The 14,794-nt window shown below is 36.2% G+C and overlaps 2 protein-coding genes across 5 annotated transcripts; both read left to right on the top strand.

Moving 5' to 3' along the window:
- Positions 1-1,716: 1,716 nt before the first annotated feature.
- Positions 1,717-5,947, top strand: LOC141426779 (uncharacterized). 3 transcript variants are annotated; one of them, XM_074085966.1, is made up of 3 exons: positions 1,717-1,876; positions 2,684-2,895; positions 3,651-5,947. In XM_074085966.1, exon 3 carries the CDS (start codon positions 3,710-3,712, stop codon positions 4,094-4,096), a length of 387 nt encoding a protein of 128 aa, XP_073942067.1. In that variant the 5' UTR covers positions 1,717-1,876; positions 2,684-2,895; positions 3,651-3,709; the 3' UTR covers positions 4,097-5,947. The 3 variants fall into 3 exon arrangements, with proteins under 3 accessions (XP_073942067.1, XP_073942059.1, XP_073942052.1); XM_074085958.1 differs by having other exon boundaries at positions 2,684-3,024; XM_074085951.1 differs by lacking the exon at positions 2,684-2,895.
- A 1,247-nt stretch (positions 5,948-7,194) lies between these two features.
- LOC141438492 (ATP synthase F(0) complex subunit g, mitochondrial-like) lies at positions 7,195-10,741 on the top strand. 2 transcript variants are annotated; one of them, XM_074102400.1, is made up of 5 exons: positions 7,195-7,390; positions 8,066-8,155; positions 9,221-9,327; positions 9,518-9,664; positions 10,496-10,586. In XM_074102400.1, the coding sequence occupies exons 1-4, from the start codon at positions 7,348-7,350 to the stop codon at positions 9,623-9,625; spliced, it is 348 nt and encodes a 115-aa protein (XP_073958501.1). In that variant the 5' UTR covers positions 7,195-7,347; the 3' UTR covers positions 9,626-9,664; positions 10,496-10,586. The 2 variants fall into 2 exon arrangements, with proteins under 2 accessions (XP_073958501.1, XP_073958495.1); XM_074102394.1 differs by lacking the exon at positions 9,518-9,664 and having other exon boundaries at positions 10,496-10,741.
- Positions 10,742-14,794: the final 4,053 nt, after the last annotated feature.

Raw genomic sequence — 14,794 nt, 5'->3', positions numbered from 1 at the left:
TTTACATGTCACTCTTTTATAACACCAGCGAAGTCTAGCGCTATCGGAAAGACCATCATTGCCAAGAAGCATGTGCCACGAGAAACTTAGCACAACCGATAAGAAAAGTCTTAATTTTTATGGCTGTCTGTCTTTAGAAAGTCTTAAACTTTCGTGATTTTCACTCATAGTCAAAATACCACAGGACTTATCACACAATTATTTGTGTGTGTTAGCGTGATAAGTCCTGTGCGTGGTATTTTGACTATGCTGTCTGTCTATGTCAATAGTAACCTAAAGATCTATTTTTGAAATTACCATCATCCGAAACTGGTGAAAAACATTGTTGAACTTTTAAATACAATAACAATGATCGAGTAAGAGCTGGTTTCTCACTTGTTGGATGTCGGGCCCGGATTTTAATCGGTTGTTCTAGTGGCAGAACATTTATATACTTAAAGCTATTCACACTTGCCTGACGCGATTTTTTATAGAAATGTCAATGATGCCATCCGACACAAAACGGAGCCGACACCCGACAAGTGAGAACAGGCTCTTTATAGTCTGTAGGTACTCGTAATTTCGTTGTAATTTCATTCGAACGGTAATTTTAACGCAGAAGTCAATCCCCTGTTACCGCTGCGGCTGCGATAATTTGTGTCTCTATTTTTGACATTTTACCTTAGCTTTAACTTTTCTTGTAATATTGATATTATGTATTTTGGTTTCAAGTAAAAAACCAGTTAACTTGTAGATATTTATAGTACGCATTAGCGCCGAGATTGGGATGCAAGTAGGTACACCTTGCGCCATAAAAAAATTTAGAAGAAGTCTCAGACACAGCATCTATAATTATAAGGGTGGATACATACACCATACACCTTGAAATTCTTTAATCCTGCCGGCGCCTATGATAATATATCTAAGTATTTCATTGGTCGTTTTGTAATTCATTTTATGTATAAAAACTTCTAACTTTATATTTTATTGAATTCTGAAAGTTGATATTTAGAGGTTTTTTTCCATAAAATACACTGGAAAAAATGTTTGCATAAAGCCGATTCATCGAGACGGTGTATAACTTGCAAAGATGGAAAAGGACGGTTCAATAACCAAGGATGTGATGCCATTGACCCAGGAATTCGGTAATAAACTTATATTACAATGTAGGTGTACACCATATTTTGTGGTTAATTTGGCGGTATCCTTTGTTATTAAGTTTCCGGTTATTAAGTATGTTTAAAATGTTTTTGTTACTTTGATAATTCGTCAGATTCCATAGTAAGTTGGTTTTACAGTAGGTATATACAGTGTAAAGTTGGTTTACTTCAATTCTGAAGAGTAACTTTAGCCATTTGAATTAACTCGGTCCATTTTTTATTATTACATTGAAATTATCATAAATTATGAACTTTTCTCACGAAAAGCCAGACTAAATGGCTATAAATAAATATCGTAAGTCCAGTTTAGACTTGTAAGAAAAGCGGTGTGTAAGTTGTAACATTGTGAGGTCACAAGTCATAAAGGGAACGAGTAGAAGTGGTCAATAGAGCGCAGCAACGTAATGTTTTTTTTTAACTAATTTCATTAAAATAAGTTAAATCACGAAGTTTGCATAAATAAACCTCAGAGGCGTTAACATAAATTACATGAGACCTTCTTTCCAGAAATGCGACCAAAGAGGATGTGACGTTCATATGCAAAATATCCAAAAAATATCAAACGTCAGATCAAGGTGTCAGATAGTGGTAGTCATAAGTCAACAACAAATGGCGTAATAACAATAATTTCATGCAAAACACAAATCTTTGTGAATTCACAGTAACATAGTGGCATTTTCTCCCCTGTAACGCTTCCATATCAAGAATGGCTAGAGTAGTACTCGAATTAGCTTTAGGTACGTGCAGTAGCGTCTCCTAACCTTAACGGGTAGCATGACTTTCAGATATTCAGATTTACCACTCAGTGTCACAAGAAGCTAGTTAAAAAAGGAACACACTTAGCCACCATGTCATGCTAGCCGAGAGTGTTAAAAAGGGAACCCAAATCCAAACATTACTCGTAATACCTTCTGTGCTTCACATGTGTCATCTCCCTTTTTATACCTACTTGATTTTGTGCACTGCCCTGCCCACGTTCGGAGGAATTATTCGCTCTAGTTTCGTAATGGAACCACTGCAATTCCTTTTCCGCTTTAGTGTGAAAATAATCGCAGTAGCTCGATTATAAAGGTTCTGGCGAAGGGACTACTGTAATTAAGCAATTTGATTAGAGTTGTCCTAGCTGTGAAATAGTCTTTGAAATTTAGAGCCTGTAAGCCTACGCTGATACCTATTTCGCTTATGCTTGGATTTGGTTAGAGTGTTACCTTCTAACGGACATTGGCGTATCCAGGGTTATTTTTCAGGGAGGCCTGGCCCCTGATATGCATGATTTTTGTGTGAAGATATCAGTATTATAAAATTTGAAATTGGTAGCCCAAACATCCTGGGTGGGGGCACTGGACCATACTGGGGTGGGCACGGCACATCCCCCCCCCCTCCCTATATACGCCTATGCTAACGGAATAGAAACTAGAGCAAAACAAAGGTGGATGTCTGTAGCAATAGTAACAATTCGAACATTATTTTTTAGGCATGTTTACAAATTATATTATAGAATTATAACTTGAATTCTAAATCCGCATTTGTTTTGTTTCTTACAGTTTCTCTTCAAAAAGTAAAACCTGCCGTTACAAAGGCGTGGCATCTCTCAAAAGAGCGCATTGCGAGTACTCGGGCCAGACCGTTAGTAATGAATCCTGTGGTGATCGCTATTGCGAATCAAGTGGACAATTTTTCGTTGTACATAGAACGCAAACTGAAAGATCTTCGTCATAAACAGTATGAAGGGGAATTAAAGTACCTCGAAGAAAAGGTAGAGCGCGTGAAAAAGAAATTGGAAGAATCCGAAGCAGATTCTTCTTTCAGAAAATATTAATTACTTAGCTATTTTAATGAAATGCCTAATTTCGTAGCATGTTGCCTCAATCAACATTAAACTTAGGTAATTACTATTCCTACTAATTTCAATTATACATACACAAGAAATACATTTTAATAATATTCAAAGAACGTACTCGCAAATTTATCTATTTCTGAGAGTATATCCGAGTTTTCTTATAAATAGTGAAGTTAAGGTAGTCATTTGACGACGATGCCTGTGACGTAGTTACCTATGTGTAAAACTTTCTCAAAAATAGCCTTATTGGCATCTATCTTTCAGATTAGAGCTATCATTCGAGTGTCACAAGGTTCATCATAAAAATAAATGACTATGCCATTGTACATACTAACGATTTACGCGACACCTAATTCGATTTTTATCACAAAAACCCGCACAAAATTGATTTCTATTTTTTAGGGTGCTTAATTGTATTTTTCACTTCCATTACAAAAGAAAGAACTTTTTAAATTTTTTACATACTATTTGAACAAACAATAACTGGATCAAATTAATCAAACGGCGATACAGAGCTTGAGCTTTGAGTTTAATTAAATCACGTATAAAATAATGATGTTGAGATAAAACTTAAAATACGTTTAATCGGCAGTATCAATATCGGACAAAACACTTATGGTGGGTAACTTAGTATATTGAAATTCCATAGGTAAAACACTTATTTTTTCCAGCTGCGGGCAAGGCGTTTAGACCAGCTGCGGCACAGGCATGGCAGTACGCGAAAGTGGAAATGGTACCACCGATGACGCAAGACTTCTTTCAAGGGTTAGGAGGAAAAGCATTAGAAAAGACGGTGGGAGGGGTTTTTGATTCGGTGATGGCTAGCGTACAGGCATCAATCAAAGCAATGGATGCTGCTGCCGAACTTAAAAGGAAAGCAGCAGAAGAAAAAATAAAGGCCGCTGAAAGAGCTGCTGCAGAAAAAGAAAAAGAGCGCGCATTGGCAGAATCCACGAAAAAGGAAGAATTAAAGAAAAAAGCTGCGGAAGCCGAAGCTAAAGCAGCGGATGCTGCTAAAGCAAAACAAGCTGAAGATAAAGTTAAGGCTGAAAAAGCTGCAGCGGAAGCCGCTGATAAAGCGAAAAAAGCTAAACCCGCGGAAAAACCTAAGAAGTAAACGTGGGGTGATGGCGAGATGAGCAGCTAAAAAAAAGCTACTGAAAAAACTTTCACGTATAATTAAAGTATAAAAATTATTAGTAGTAAAAGTATAAACACTTGTACGATGCCATATTTTATATTTGTGCTTGGAGCCGTAAATCCGTAATACTTAAATTTAATTTTAAGATTGTCACGATTGTTGGTTGATGGCTTATTTGTCTTTTAATTTTTTTTGTTTTACTTTTCTTCTATAAGTATACCTATATTGTTTGACCAATTATCGTAAAATGTGAAGTTACTGAGAATATTGTCCTGATTTTTAAAACGTCTTTTTTGCGTATCTGCGTATTTGAGTCAAAATAACTGTTACGAGTACAGTCAAGGGCAAAGATATCGACACGGCCAAAGTTACAAAAATATGTATACACGACTTTATGCACTTAACATTAAGGCCGTCTATACATATTTTTGCAACTTTGGCTGTGTCGATATCTTTGTCCTTGACTGTACGTAGTAAAGCGTCTCTCACACTATGCAGATACGACAATATAGACCGCTTACTTTCTCAACCTCGTATCTACCCGAATTGTATACAACAAATTAACAGTCTATGATACTTGACATAAAGAATTTTAATGTGACCAGATACGAGGTTGAGAAAGTAAACGTCATATACGAGATGACTTCACTCTAACTAATTTGTATACGCAGATAATATCCGCACCATCTTTCAATATAAATAATGCCAATGTCAGTCTCCACAGATACTTTACGATAACATATAAATTATCTGCGCTGTGTGTGCTAGTCCATTGAATTACATAGGAAGCGATATTGAAAGATATGCGTTCAAATACAGATATATCTTACCGTATCTGCTTAGTGTGTGTGTGACACGCTTAAACATTGCGAGTAGGATACAATATCACTTGAAAGCTGCTGATTTATCACGTCATGTGGGCATAACCGAATAAAACCCTTTTTCGTTTCGCATACCGCATGTCCATGGGCGTACCCATACCCAGGTTCTGGGCAAGGGGGGGGGGGAATCTAATTTTATAAGCACCTAGTCAAAATCCACGTATTATACTGTATTGAAAATAAAAACTTTTATCGACAACAGTAGATAGTTAGTAGGGAGGTAAACAAAATGCAAGGGGGGTGCAGCTGCCCCTCTTTGCACCCCCACCCTGGGTACGCCCATGCGCATGTCTCTGGAACCCTGTGCTGTAGTTTATTCCGTGTTAGTCTTGAATTTTGACAGATTGAGCGTTACTTACGTCAAATAAATAGTATACATTGTATTTGGCGGTAGTTTTTCCACAGCCACTAATAATACAAGCTTTGCTTAGTTTGGGACTAGTTCAAATGGTGTCAATTTAAGTGTGCCATTATATTTATTTATTTATAATCCTTTAGAAACAAAATCTCAAAGCTGGCTTTGGCTACCCTGAAAATCAGTCTGGCAAATAGCAATGTAAATCTAAATTTGAATTGTGACATACATTAAGTAAAACTGGTTACTCACACCCGCATGTAAACGCAAACCAGCAAAACATCATTGTTCTGATATATTTCACTGCACTTAGGTAAATTTTTATACACTTAAACTAGTTTGCTCGAACTAGAAACAAAAAATGGTTTCCTTTTTTTTAATTCGGACTTTCAGGAAAATGAAGAAAGCGGACGATTGCGAATATAACTTATAGTTATACCTACTGTAAATTAATGTATTTATTTGTAAAAGTTTTCTCTATCACTTAACGTTTATAAGTTAGATTTATCTTGTTTTTTTATTGTCCTTGTTATCTGGAACTTACTATTTCTATCTACCTACAGAATAAAAGTTACAGGTTGACTTTTGACGTAACAATCAGTGTTCTCATTTGTATACATACTTAGTTAATTTTTTATACCGAAATTATTTTCCGACAATCGACATCGAATCGGTCATCGTTCATCCACCATTACGTCTCATATTTCGTTTTCTAGATTTTTTTTACCGTACACCGGCAAAACCTACTAGACACTGGCAAAATTGTCCTGCAATGGACAGCGCCATATTTTTCTAAAAAACAACAACAATTTTTTATACCGTTTTAATTTATCCGGGCAATGAAAAAGATTACAAGAGCGAAAAGCACTACTTAGACCATTCTAGAGGAAATAAAGAAGAATCAAACCACCCGGTATCGGTAATCGGCAATTACTGCGTCGTTCACCTAATGCGGTCGCCGAATTTGTTTCAAACTACTTCGGCGAACGAACGTCGTCTTTACATTAGTCTGTCCGTCTACTGCGGCGGCCATATTAAGGCGGTGGCAGCTGTCGCTCGCCGAATGCAGCCGACTACCGTGTTCTATACACTTTTGCGGTCGCCGCATACAGCATGCGGCGAACGACTCAGTGTAAATAATTGCCGCTTTATTCTTCTAATTACTTATGTCTATCCATTGCGATGTCCTATCTGTGAAACTACATGACACGGGAACATTATGCGCGTTTTCAGCTTCATAAATTTATTGTAATCAATTATTCTTATTCTCCAAACAAAATTAGGTATACTTAAACAAAAAAAGTACCTACACATTCACTCGCCGCTCTTCCACCAAGTACCCTGCCGGTAAATACTTAGGTAAATAACCTAACCTAACCAACAAAAAGTTGGAAAAGTCCGACATTGTCACTTCAAAGTTCAATATCTGCGGCTGAACCGATTTTGATAAAACATGCCTAAGAACCATCGCTAGAAACCCTGCTTTCAAATAAAAAAATCCGCAATGAAATCGGTTCACCGACGGCTACGGCTACGGCTACGGTGCTACGGTGCCACTGACAGACACACAGATATATATATAGACACACAGACACACATAACGGTTAAACTTATATATAACACCCCTCTTTTTGCGTCGGGGGTTAAATATGTAATGATAAATAAGTAGGTAGGTACTTACCTTATCATGTCACATATTTTTATATGTTCATCATCATCATCATCATCATTATTTTCTGAGAAGGTTTTAATCCGTTCTGATGACAGTAAGAATAAGAAACAAAACAAAAACAAAACCTCGAATATTTGATAAACAAATTTGTGTTGTCAACGCGTTGACATTGACGTTCTATGAACTACGGCCAAGTAACGTTTTCGTGACTGCCTTTGGTGGCTGTCCCAGCGTAAAAGAATACAGAAAAAAATACAGTTCTTTTAAATTTAAATCTTCATTTTGAAACATTCGACACTAATTGATTTAATGTGAAATAATGGCAACTAATACAATCTTGAAAGCGTTTACCGGATCATTTAGTAAGAATTATAGCTCACATTGTTTTTTAACCCACTTCAATAATCAACATTTTCTTAGCAATAATTTATATCACAAGAACGTTGACTTAATTTAATTTAGATAAGTAGAGTTGCGCCAAAAGGCTTATAAAATACCTACCATACCTACCCACGGCTTGCGTGTAGGGCCTAGGTACGCTGTAGGCTTATAATAATAAGTACCTAGTCAATCTTTGCAAGGCATTCTATAGCGAAGGAAGGAATCATGTTTTGGTTTTCTACCTATTTGTACATAAATTACACACCACGTTAAAGCTGCGTTAGCTAGTAGTGCAGTCACCAGCACCAATATCTGACGCAACAAGCGTGCATAAATATCTGGTACGACTCTATTTCTAGAGCCTTAGAACGTGTCAGATATTTTTGCACGCTCTGCTGTGGCAGATATTAATGCTGGTGACTGTACCTAGTTAAAAAAATACCATTAACTTTTCCATTGTGATACGAAAATTAATCATAATACTTGGATAATTTTCGTGTAACATTGGAAGAAATTAATAGTAATTATAAGTACTTGCTAACGCAGCTTTAACAGATGTGAAACTTTTTGGCCTTTACCCAAATATGTGTATAACGTAGCACATAAAGACTTTGATACTACTTACATTAATTTAGCTGTTTCTTTATTCTTTAAAGGGAACCGATTTCAGATGATGTTAGAGTTGTCTGAAGTCTATAAGCGTGAAGCTTTCAGAAGGCGCGATAAATTGACGGAGTTGATTAAAGGTATGCATGAATGTCATGATAAAACAGTTAACACAAAAGCCTGTCATTGCGGATTGGGGAGTCATTTCATTGCAACTAGCTACATATTACTTAGTTATCTGTGGTCATTGCGCAGCTTTTACAAAAAAAAAACACAAACTTTTACAATCAAAGGAGCCAACTCGAATCTGTTAATACTTAGGTGCCCTGTTAATCGGTATATGCTAAAAACATAAAAGATAAGGTTTAGAGTGTCATTCAAGACCGATGCTGCGATCTGGTATCATTAATTCATTTTTCGATAAAAGTTTTATTTATGATCACTCGAGCTTACGTTTCACTTGTACCTGGATACTTATTGTAACGTTCAACTATTTATGCTTTGTAATAATTTACAAGTTTATTGATATTTTAATTTTACATTCGATCATTAAGAATATCATCAGGTCTTGCTCCTTTTATGTCATCCATTGCCAGATTATTATTTGTATATATAATAAAAATATGGGTATTCACCGTAACGGTAGTTAGAATTTGGGACCATTTCACCGTAACAATGCGCATTCTTTATTTTTTAACCACCGACGCAAAAAGAGGGGTGTTATAAGTTTAGTGACGTACCCGTGGTCCAACTAATTTGTCCAACCCGGAAATATTATATTTGCATTTATTTATATAAATATTATACTTTAATACAAAAATAGGTAGGTTAGGTTAGTTAGGTAACTTCAGTTGCCCGAAGGCACCCGAAGGGCAAAATACCCAGAGAGAGGATCTGGGGCCTTTGGCGGAGCTCCGTCGAACAACAGCCGGTCTTAAACGGGTGAATTGATTTGAACGCGGTTTTTTTATTTGAAAGCAGCGTTTCTAGCGATGGTTTTAAATACGTTTCATCAAAATCGGTTCAGCCAATTTTGAGATATTGAACTTTGTAGTGACAATGTCGGGGATTTTCCAACTTGTTGTTGGTTAGGTTATTTTCCATGTTGGTACGAATAAATAATTTCTTTCTTTAAAGGTTTGCCACCTACGTAATTATGACCTAAGTAGTAATATTATTGAGCGTAAATTAACTCACTTTTGCAGAGCAAGCAGAGCGGGCATCCAAGTCAGAATTAGCTGCAAAGATGCGCGTCGCCAAGGGATTTTATACCTTGGAAATGGCACCACCTGTTCAGTCCGGTGAAATGAAGGTAACTTTAGGTTCTAATTTCCATAGTTAATCATACACCATCAAATGGGAATTCTTAAATTAAAGACTAGGATAAAGTCATGCCAGTAGATGCTGTTCAAGTAATAATTAAGAAAGTAAAACCCTCTGTGTCCCTATTCGATGCTTTCGTGCGTTCCTCTTGACACTGACATTGTTTGATCTTCGGGCAGGTGTTCTACTTACTACTTGTTGTCCTGGTCTGGGCGTTCAATCCGGAACTGGCCTGGCCCGTGGACTTCTTTACGCGTAAACAACAGCCCAGCCTCCCTGAACCCTAATTGATGATCACGACACATTACTCGATACCCCACTAACTTGTATGTACCTATTCCATTTTAACCCTTAACTACGCTGTTGCAGGCATACTCGTATGTCATAACGACCTTATCGTTGTCATCGCATTTTTTAGGACATGGAATTAATGATTTCTTTTGACTAAATAATAATTAGATCTAACAATATTATGGATTTAGCATTTTAGTAATAAAAAATGTTGACTAAACAACTATAGACAAAGTGATTTAGGAAAAAATATGTATGCAAAAAAGAAGTATGTCATATAATATTATACCAAAAAATTTTAGGAAAAAAATTTTTAGACCATGCAACACCCGGCACCCGGCTTAAAGATATCTTTGACCTCGACTGTATTAGAGTGGTTATCCCCCACCATAATCGCCATCTGGCCAATTAAACCCCGGAATTTAAGATTCAAACTTTTGGATAATTCACTATTATCCTCAAAAGATGAAAAAAAAATTGTGAAAGCAACTAAATTAAGTAATCTCGATACTAAAGTACTTATCTATAAAGTCGCCCCTGCCTATAGTAACTAATTTACTAGTTAGTTGTTTTTTTCAGTCACCAAATTTAGGGCTATTACAGATTGCGTTCCGTAACCGCAACTGCCAACATCTCCTGGACAGTATCTGCCAGTATCTGCTACAGCGGAGCGTGCAAAAATATCTGAGACGTCCTACCGGCCCTAGAAATAGTGTCGTGCTTTGTTGGCACTGTGTCAGATATTGGTTGCGATTAATGTACACAACACATTCATCCTCATTTTTGGCGCAATGAAACTGAAATGTAAAATGTAAATGCCTAAGCTGTTGTAACGACTCCTGCATTATCAAATATGTCTTCCACAGAAGTTGGCTGAAGACCTCAAATTGCTGAAGGACTTTTTCAAAACTGGTTGTCACAAGTTTCTAACCGTCAAACAAGCCTGGCTGCTAATCCTTGTGGCAATTGAAATTGGTCTCTGGTTCTTCTTAGGTGAAACCATTGGGAAATTCCATATCGTTGGATATAAAGTACGAGTTTAACCTGTTAAATTCTTTGTTGTTCTTTTTGTGTATTTGTGATTTTGAAAATAAAATTTCTTTGCTGGAATTTTAAAACTGTATTTTAATTTTTGGAGCAGGCGCCATGGGAAGTTGAGTATGCAAAATATGAGGACCGCATTCTGTGAATAGTTTTGAACTCAGAAAAGCTTGCAAATTATGATTTTGAATGTTGCCTGGAGATCCGGTGGCCCATTTTTTATACACCATCCCTTAAATAAAACGTCATGTAAATGGACTGAAAAAATGCTTTTGGGATATTTTAATAATTAATTTCGTGATAATATCCAATTTTTAAAAGCTTTTATACATTAACGAGTCGGTTGATAACTTTTTTTAATAATAAGAAAAAAATATTTCGTTATTTTTTTTAATACAAGCTTTTTTGCTGACTGTACTTTTTGTTGATTGTATTATCATCCGGCGTCGCGCACCGTGTCGCGCCGCAACGCGCCGCTGCCGCGCGCGCTGGCGATGCTCAATGCGCTCCTGGCGGCGATGCCGGACTGTGACATATTTGCGGGGCATTGGGCTACCGTGTACCGTGTACGCGTCCACAAAAAGACTAGATCCAATGACTAGGTCCACGAGTATCTACGAGTACTTAACTCAATCGACTCATTGCGTAAACAAAATGATTCCCGTAAATGCGCTCCCGTGATTGCGTATGTACACCGTACTAGTTTTAGTAGTTTTACGAATATCGAACTACCGAATACCGAATTCCACGTCACAGTCAGTCTTGACACCTCATATATTTTTTTATTTTTACTTATACTATTAAATACCGACTAAACACTTTCTTTCATACTTTATACATGCTTAGTACTGTCAGCAATTTTTATAAAATTTTCAGTTAAAAAGTGTACATAAATTCTTGTTTTCAAGTTGGCGGAACATTGTCAGCCGCCGTACTCCTAAATACTCGTACGCTAAAAGAATCGCGAGCGGGAACGCGTACTCACGCGTCCAAGCCAAAACCTATCTCTCCTCTTTGGCAGTTGACAGACTGAAATGTATTGGGAGGGTGCGAAGTAGGTACTAGGTGGGGGTGATGAAATCTATCGCAGCGCTCATGGTGGCCAAAAGTAGAAATAGTTGTGGCCCTGTCATCTGTCATACTCATATGAATCTGTCATTAACAAAGCAATTTGTATAGACTTTAACTACCTAATTTTAGTAATGTTTGTGTTATGATGCGAGCTTGAATTATTGAACACTGTCCCTGTTTTGTTCTTAATTCCTCTACATCTCGGACATGTCCAGCAACAATTTTCCTTATGAAACGGTTTGTGGTTGAAATTTTATATTGAGTGATACTCACAAAACCAGTCTTCAAAATGATATTCATTTTGATCTAAAAACAATATTTAATTTATTACTAGCGATATAAGAACAATTATATAATTTTACTATTATTCAAAGAAACCAATAAGATAGCTTTATCTTTTCGTTTTACAGTAAAAGTACAACTAAACATGAAGTAAACAAACCCTGACATAACTAAAATAAAACAAACTTTTTAAATAAACTTTACTTACCTTATTTAATTTTAATGACCAAAAATGAATTCACAACCTTTTGTCCACCCAAATCACGGTATCACAGTAATTTTGTATTATAAATTAATACGTTATAGGTTTGATTTTTGTCACAATGTCGCGATGAAATTTCGAAACGTCAGAGTATCAGAGCCAAAAAAGTTGCGGACGCTAGGTGGCGCTGATGTCGTGCACAGAGCCATTGATTCCTGACCCACAGTAAGACTTTCTCACAGTAAGTGTCAATAAATTTCCTTGCCAAGTTGGGGTGGGGGCCAGTGGGTCACGAATCAGTTGTTTCGAGTGTTTTTTTTTTCGGTTCGAGTGTCTCAACTGTTACCTACTTACTTCTTGCATGCTTCTTGCTTACTTACACCGTCGGCGGTAGGCCGGCTGCGGCTGGTAGCTGAACATGCAAATCAAAGTACCTAATTATCAAGCGCGAATGTCGAATGCTGTAAGGGTACGTAGTAACTATTATTTACATATTTATATGTAATCTGTGCCTTCTTACATTAATACAGATAGAAGTTTCCTCTTCCAAAAAGCGCATTCTTCATACCTTTACTCCATTTATTTTAACATTTGAAACGAGTTTGAAACTTAACAGTGAAATTTACACACGTTTTAAAATGAAACAACGAAACTATTTAAAATTGTATTCAGTATTTATTTATTGCAACACCTTTTACATAAAAATATAAAAAATGATGCCCTGTTGGGGCGTGGCAAACATATTATGCTATTTTAACCTCATGTAATTTTTAGGAAGAGGTTTAAGGAACACTTAAGTATAAATTAACTTTATGTAAGGTATCTAAATAAACTATACATTTATCTAGAAATAACATAAACTTAAAACTTATGTGGTATCACAGAATGAATAGATAATAGGACAAGTAATACCTAGTGCAATGAGATCATCTTTAATTACAATAATAATAACAGGATAACTATTTTTCTTTATTCTTCTATTATTCATTTATACTGTAGTAATATTTCCGAGTTAAAAAATCCTTTAGTAGTCCAGATCCTTGTAATAAAAACAGTAAATACCGTTAATAAATGTACCTGTAGGTATTTTTAGTCCATTTGTGTTTAAAATACCGAGAAACATGTGTTACAATTTGACCGTTAATTCAAATCTTAAATTAAATGGAGTATAATCATAATTATAGTTTTAAGTACCTATGTATCTGTATCTATATGTATCCATGAATTTGCTGACGAAACATTGCTATTTTAACCAGTTTCGTGTAATCGACGTGGGGCTCCTAATAAGTTCTAGTAAATAAATATTTTATCGTCGAAGGTTGCACCGCGGCCCTGACCCGGAGGTAAAATGAGCAACCGCGACTCACTGAATGTTTAAATGGTTACCTTTTACTCGTTATAATGTAAAATCAACAGCAGTTGGATTTCTAAATTAAATTTACTATTAAAAATTATGTGTTAATCAAATTTAATCTTTTCCATACATACAATGAACGACGACCTACTTACAGCCGAAAACATAATTTTTATCTACTAGTCTTATACTTAGAATGGACTTTCATCCAGCTGTTTAATGGATGAAAAATATACTGAGCGGCAAAAAATCTGGCCTTCAATTTTATGCAGTTATAGGTAATTTTGTATGTAGAGTGGGCCAAATATTGTGCCGGTGAGTAAGTATACTTTATATCAAGGCAGGAAAGTTTAAAAATTTAAATAAACGACTTATACGAGTACAGGGGTCAACCACTTTTGCCACGACAAAAAATACTTATAAGTAAGTCAGCACGATGCCGCCTTGTCAGGCGCTGGAGGATCAGTGGTGGTAATTGGCTCAACGACGGTTCCATCAGCTCCTCGTTTCCAACCCCAAATTTTGCATTTCGTTACCCAGCCACTCTGGTGCTTGGTACATATATTATAACTAGCTTTTGCCCGCGGCCTCGCTCGCGTTAAATTTGGGGTTATATACATTTACTTTCTGCAAATATTTTTTCGTGTTTTGATTGATTTTTCGGAGGATTACAATACTTACATGGAAATACAAATACAAACAGACGTTGTTTTAGACTAGTTTTAGACAGATGGTGCAAATTATGGAATTCAAAAATCAACCTACATACGTAATTACCTAAATTAATTCGTACCGACTTTGAAACCCTGCTGTTTCGCTGATTCAGGGGTGGAATTTTAGAAAGCGTTCAAGTAGGTGTATGTACTAAGTACGCGTTTCTCCCCCACGACTTCCATACACGATATAGGATTATATCCCGAGAAATTGTAAAGTTCCCGCGGAACATGAATTACTGTTATGATCTATTTTAATATTCTTAACTGTCGATGAGAGACACATTGTTGTATAATTGAAAGACTTGAAAATTTGCCCCGAAATTGAATTCACTTATTTTGATTCTGAGGTTTTTTTTTTAATTAGTCTGTCAATCAGAGATAGTGTAGCTTTCTATTGGTAAAAGAATTATTTAAATCAGCTCAGTAGTTTCAGAGATTATCCCCAACGTCCCCAACAAACAAAGAAACAAACAAAGTTGAAATATTTTCCTATTCCATG

This window comes from Choristoneura fumiferana, chromosome Z, assembly GCF_025370935.1.
Source record: "Choristoneura fumiferana chromosome Z, NRCan_CFum_1, whole genome shotgun sequence".
Classification (NCBI taxonomy): Eukaryota; Metazoa; Arthropoda; class Insecta; order Lepidoptera; family Tortricidae; genus Choristoneura; species Choristoneura fumiferana.
Note: the sequence above shows the minus strand (reverse complement) of the source record. Positions and strands in the feature narration are given on the sequence as shown.

Coding starts and splice junctions, on each gene's coding strand:
- LOC141426779 (XM_074085951.1), top strand. CDS start 1,846: ATGGCTAGAGTAGTACTCGAATTAGCTTTAG. Junction 1,877..3,650: donor AGTACTCGAATTAGCTTTAG/GTACGTGCAGTA, acceptor TATTTTTTCCAG/CTGCGGGCAAGGCGTTTAGA.
- LOC141438492 (XM_074102394.1), top strand. CDS start 7,348: ATGGCAACTAATACAATCTTGAAAGCGTTTACCGGATCATTTA. Junction 7,391..8,065: donor AGCGTTTACCGGATCATTTA/GTAAGAATTATA, acceptor TATTCTTTAAAG/GGAACCGATTTCAGATGATG. Junction 8,156..9,220: donor ATTGACGGAGTTGATTAAAG/GTATGCATGAAT, acceptor TCACTTTTGCAG/AGCAAGCAGAGCGGGCATCC.